Raw genomic sequence first — 6,231 nt, 5'->3', positions numbered from 1 at the left:
ATGAGGTTCATTACATTACACTCAATCCAGAATTGCTCTTTCCTAAGTGTGCTCAACCACAAACTGCTCTAAAAAGCCATCTTAAAAATATTATATAAACTTCTTTTGGGATCCAGTGCCAACCTGCTTTTCCCAATACTGTATTCTGCATATTGAAATTCCCAGTAAATATTGTAACATTGCTCTTTTTACATGTCTTTTCTATCTCATGTTGTAATTTGTATCCCACATTCTGGCTACTGTTCGGAAGTCTTTTTACTCGTACAGTTTCCAACTCTAGCCGCACTAATTTTACACCTTAGGATCCTACGTCACCTTTTTCATTTTGTTTATGAACAGAGCCACTCCACCCTCTCTGCCTTCCTGCATGCCCTTTTGATACAATATATACCCTTGGATGTTAATCTCTCAACTGTGATCTTCTTTCAGCAACGATCTGGTGATCTCCACAACATCATACCCACCAATTTCTAATTATACTACCAGAACATTTATTATATTCTGTATATGGTATGCATTCAAATATAACACCTTTAGTCCAGTATTCATCATCCTTTTCAATTTTGCCCCCATATTACATCCTCTAACTGCAATCTTGCCTTATCATCTGTCTATTCTTCCTAACTATCTCACTACACACTGCATCTACCTGTATACCAACTGCCTCATCCTCAACCCGATCCTTCTGGTTCCTACCCAACCAAATTAGTTTAAGCCCTCCCCAATAGCTCGAGCAAACCTGCCAGCAAGGATATTGCACCCCTCCCCCCCCCCAAGTAACCCATCCTTTTTGTACAGGTCATTCCCTCCCCAGAAGAGATTCCAATGATCCAGAAATCTGAAACCCTGTCCCCACACCAATTCCTCAACCATGCATTTATCTGCCAAATCATTCTATTCTTACTCTCACTGGCACCTGGCACAGGCAGCAATCCAGACATTACTACCCTGGAGATCCTGTTTTTCAGCTTTCTTCCAGCTCTTTTTCGTTCCTCACAGCCTCCTCCCGTTTCTTACCTATGTTGTTGGTACCAACACGCACAGTAGCATAGTGATTAGCACAACGCTTCACAGTAAGATGACCTGGGTTCAATTTCCACCACTGCCCGTAAGGAGTTTGTATGTTTCCCCGGTGACTGCATGGGTTTCCCCCCGGTTTCGATCCACAGTCCAAAGACAAGCCGGTTGGTTGGTTAATTGGTCATTGTAAATTGTCCCGTGATTAGGCTAGGATTAAATTGGGGAATTGCTGGATGGTGTTCCCCAATCAGTCATCCCCACTCACCAACACTATCTAAAGCGGAAGACTTATTATTGAGGGGTATGTCCTCAGGGGTACTCTGCACTGGTTTTTTATTCCCTTTCCCTCACCTGACAGAGATCCAGGTACCTGCCTCCTGCAGCTTAGGGGTGACTAGTTCTCTCTGGCTCCTACCTGTCACCTCCTCATTCTCCTGTATGAGCCGAAGGTTCTGAAAGGAGGTGCAGCTCGATGCACTTTGTGCGGATGTAGTTATCAAATACTTATCTTTATTTCAATCCCCTTGAGAAGTTTTGAGTTGCTGAAACACTAAGTCTTCTGGTGAAAAGGGAATTGCTTTTGGATAGGGTATTCCGGGATTTAGATCTGGCTATGATGTATGGTTTGGAAGGGAAAATGCAGGTGGTGGTGAGTTATGATTCTACTCTTCTTGTCCTTCTTATTAGCAGAGTCTGGGAGCTTGGGTGGTCCTGAACAATTAGCCTAGGAAATACTGTAACTGATGTGCAGTTCCTAAATAGTGCACACTGCAGCCACTGTGCACTGGTGATGAATATTTAGAGTGGTGGACTGAGTGCCAATAAACTGGACAGCTTTATCTTCGATGGTGTTGAGCTTCTGGAGGGACTTTGGTGTTGTGCTCATTATTCCACTAGGCTTGGATTTTGTGAAATCATATTGAGGGATATGTTCCAGATATGCCATTTAAGTTGACATTATGGTTAGCAGAGATATCGGGTTCCAAAGAATTTGTTCCTGTGCTTTTCTGTCAGTTAGCACCGTGGAAACTTTTTTTAAAAAATTTTCTTTGATTTGCTTGAGAGGTTTACCTTTGGTTCGGCGTATTACTGAACGTTTTATAAATCATTCATATGTACCATCCACTTAACGCCTATTTCTCTACGAGGAGACTATATCATACCGATTCTTACAAATGGCCCAAATTCTTATTCAGCAGAAATCCTCGCAGGGGGATCCGGGAGATAAAATCCCCCAAAAAACATCTACAACGATGTGGTTAAAAAATGGGCATGTTTACAATTATTGGCAGTGTTTCTGTGGGTAGAGAGTTTGATTTCTCTCAGGCAGACGGGAAAGGACGCTCTGTTAGCTGCCGGAACCCTAGGCACTGGCTCTTCGTTGCCTGTCGGAGTAAATAGTTTGTTGCCCGTTCCGTCGGAGTTCCGCTTTTACTGTCCGCCCATCTGCTACATCCACGACCGTGCTGGGATGTTGCGCTCGCTGATCCGGGGACGGACCTTGTTCCAGGTAACCAGGGCAACACGGCCCGGGCAGCGACGTAGATAACTCGACTTCGGGCAGCGAAATCCAGCCACCGAGCACCCTTCACATGGCCGCGCTTCTTCACCCATCCCCTCCCCCACCCCTGTGCTACTTTCAATTCTTCTCTGTCCCTCTGAACCACATCCCACACTCACACTCACAGCCCCTACCTCATCCCACCTACCTTAACCATCTCCCCTAACACCCCACTCCTTCACCCCACCCTCATCCTTTCCTTGCCCTCATCCCAGCACCTCTGCCATCCCCACTCTCCTTCCTTCCCAACTCCTATCACCCCTCTGTGCTCTTGCATCCTTCCTTCACTGTAATTTGAAGTTATGTATTTGTTGAAGTGTAAACCTTGGCCTTGTCTAGGTTGATGTAAGGGTTTACTAAGGGTTGCTTTGAAGGGGAGTCAGTTAATTATTGCTTTTTAACAAATATATCCCTACCCCATTAACCAAAGGCAATTTCAGTCGCTAATTCAGCAGCTTTATGTAATATCTGAAGCATAGAAGGAAGATCCTGGAAACATTTAGCAGATCAAAGAGTACCAGTTCTCTGTAACAATGAATGTTTCAGGTCAAGCACCATCATTAGAATTGGGAAAGTGTGAAACTAAGCATGTTTTAAATTGCAAAGAATGGAAGGGTACACAGAAGAAAGAAATCTTTTAGATGCAGACCAAAGTTGTCAAGATGACAGCAACATTTGGTTCTGAAGGCAGGGGTTTTATATCCTCAGCTGGCACTAAAGGATTGGACTGCAACTTTACACTTGCAGTCCTAACATGTGGTTATTGGTCATCTATTTTTCTTTGCTAGGAAACACTGAAGCAGGGAACTGCATCAAATTTAACAATCTCTTCAAGATATGTAACGAGGATGTGACAGATCAAGGTGACACATAAAATGGACTGAAAAGAATTCACCATTTGCCTGTAGTCCAGTTCCATATCCAGGGAAAGACATGTACTACACCTAGGGCAAACTTAGATATGTGATTTGCCATCATCTGCAGAATCTGTAAACAGGAAGGCTGTGACACCAAAGATTTACAAGGAGGCCAAGTGTTCCAACCAGTATGCAATAAGAAGCAAGCTACTTCCACAGAATTTGCCCCACGCAGTCTTCTGGTTATAATGGAGGGAACTGGCTACCATTCTTCTGCTAATGGTCACACCTCTCCTCCTGCCATTGAGGCACCACTCAGGAATATGAGGAGGAAAGGATCAAAAATCTGACTGTAGCAAGCTATGAAGTGCTTGTTGACGTCTCCCAACCTCTGCCAAACCAATTTGGTCAATGGAAGAGGAGGAGGCAGGAGACTGGCAAATGGTGAAAAGAAATAAACTGTGTGTATGTGTGTCTGTCTGTCTCCGTCTCCTAAAGGTTTCAAAAAACTACCAGCAGCTCTTGTCAACTCTTAAGAGGAATGACAAGTCAGGCAGACATCCACAGCTGCTCTCAACTACTAACAAAATAAGGAAGTGAAGCCACCACCACCAGAAGAAGTCATGACATGGAAGTGAAAGAACAGAAAGAAACTATATTTCAGCAAAGCCCTGCCAGGAGAGGAAAGACCCCAGGGGACTTTATTTTGAGGGAATCTGGAATGTGGGCGCTTCCTCTGAACTCAAGCTTTGGAAATCTGGGTGCAGTAATGCATCTAACTCATCCCATTGACAGGAGACAAAGTGAGACAGTGACACTCAAGATCCAAGATACTAAGAGAAGCCATCTTGAAGGCAAGAGTTAGAAGGAGGAGACAAATTGTATTGAGAACCAGACAGGTACCCTTCAAATACTGATGCAGTATATAAAGCTCATGGAGATCTGGACTTGTATCTCAACCTGGGACAGATGCAGTAGCCCATTTACACCGTAGTCATGCTAAGATGGAACTATCCATTGCGAGGTGACTTTACAGCTCTACTTGCTTTATACTTATAACTATGAGGCTAGCACAGTTCCAATGCTGATGACACCTCTATCGTTGGCTGAATCAAAGGTGGTGATGAATCAGCATTTTGGAGGGATATTGGCTTAGTGGTGCCACAGTAACAACCTCTCACTCAATGTCACGAAGACTAAGGAGTTGATTGTTGACCAGGAGGATAGAACCAGAGGTCCATGATCCAGTCCTCATCAGGAGATCAGAGGTGGAGGGGATCAGCAACTTTAAATTTCTTGGTGTTATCCTGTCAGAGGATCAGTCCTGAGCTCAGCACATAAGTACAATTATGAGGAAAGCACGGCAGTACCCCTCATTCCTTACAAGTTTGTGACGATTCGGCATGACATCTAAAACTTTGACAAACTTCTGTAGATGTGCAGTGCAGATTATATTGACTACCACACAGCAGGTATGGAAACACAATGCCCTTGAATGGAAAATCCTACAGAAAGTAGTGAATAAGACCCAGTCCTCCCCACCATTGAGCACAGTTGCACGGAATGCTGTCGCAGGAAAGCCGCTTCCATCATCAAGAACCCCCACTGCCCTGGCGATGCTTTCTTTTCGCTGTTGCCATCAGGAAGAAGGTGCAGGAGCCTCAGGACTCACACAACCAGGTTCAGGAAGTCATCAACTATCGGGTTCTTGAACCAGTGGGGATAAGTTCGCTCAACTTCACTTGCTCCATCCCTGAACCATTCCCACAACTTACAGACTCACTTTCAAGAACTCTTCATCTCATGTTCTCAATATTTATTGCTTTTTTTTTTCTTTTGTATTTGCAGTTTGTTGTCTTTTGCACATTGATTGTTTGCCCATCCTGTAGGGTGCGGTTGTTCAGTGATTTTAATATAGTTATTGGATTTTTTGAATATGCCTGCAAGAAACAAACCTCAGATATATATATGGAGACATGCATGTACTTTGATAATAAACTTACTTTGAACTTAAAAAGTTTTATAGCAATGGGATAGAGGCTGTCTTTGAGACTGGTGGTACATGTTCTCAGGTTTTTGTATCTTCTGTCCAGTGGAAGAGAGGAGAACAGATAACGACTGGGTTGGAAGGTGTCCTTGATGAGATTGGCTGCTTTCCCAAAGCAGCAGGGAACAGAGGGAAGGCTGCTTTGCATGATAGGCCCGGCTGGGTTTGCAACTCTGCAATTTCTTTAGTAAAGCAGCTGCCTGCAAGCTGTGATGCATCCAGGTAGGGTGCTATCCGGGGTGCATCAATAAAATTGGTGAGGGTTATTGGGAGGCATGCTGAATTTCCTTAGCTGCCTTCAGAGGTATAAGCACTGTGTGGTGTGTTGGCCAATGTGTCCATTTGTCTGGAACAGGATAAGTTGGTTGTATTTACAGCCAGGAACTTGAAGCTCAGCTGTCTCCACCTTGACAATTGAATTGGAGATGCTATCGGGTAAGCCGAGCAACAATACCAGACCAACTGTCAGTGGTGGTAAGGCTTGCGTGCTGTAACAAAACAAAGTGAGGCCATCTTCCTGGCAACACCACCTACCTCCCTGCTTGATGTATTCCAAATATCCTGGATCTTGAGGTCTGATAAGTTGAGCAACACACCCAAAATGCTGGAGGAACTTGGCAGGCCAAGCATCAATGGAAAAGATTAAACAGTCGACGTTTCCGGCCACGGCCCTTCATCAGGACTGGAAGAGGAGGCGAAGTTAGAGCAAGACAGTGGGGGGAAGGGGAGGAAGAAATACAATGTGG

At 44.4% G+C, this 6,231-nt stretch overlaps 1 protein-coding gene across 1 annotated transcript in view; it reads left to right on the top strand.

Annotated features, from left to right (window-relative positions):
* The first annotated feature begins 2,398 nt into the window (after nucleotides 1-2,398).
* The window catches only part of stoml2 (stomatin (EPB72)-like 2), a 46,830-nt gene continuing 42,997 nt past the window's right edge, over nucleotides 2,399-6,231 (top strand). Inside the window, exon 1 of the mRNA XM_073064345.1 lies at nucleotides 2,399-2,530. Coding sequence (XP_072920446.1) covers nucleotides 2,492-2,530 — 39 coding nt within the window. The 5' untranslated portion in view covers nucleotides 2,399-2,491. The remainder of the gene's footprint in view (nucleotides 2,531-6,231) is intronic.

Source organism: Hemitrygon akajei, chromosome 13 (assembly GCF_048418815.1).
Source record: "Hemitrygon akajei chromosome 13, sHemAka1.3, whole genome shotgun sequence".
In the NCBI taxonomy this organism is placed as follows: domain Eukaryota; kingdom Metazoa; phylum Chordata; class Chondrichthyes; order Myliobatiformes; family Dasyatidae; genus Hemitrygon; species Hemitrygon akajei.
Note: the sequence above shows the minus strand (reverse complement) of the source record. Positions and strands in the feature narration are given on the sequence as shown.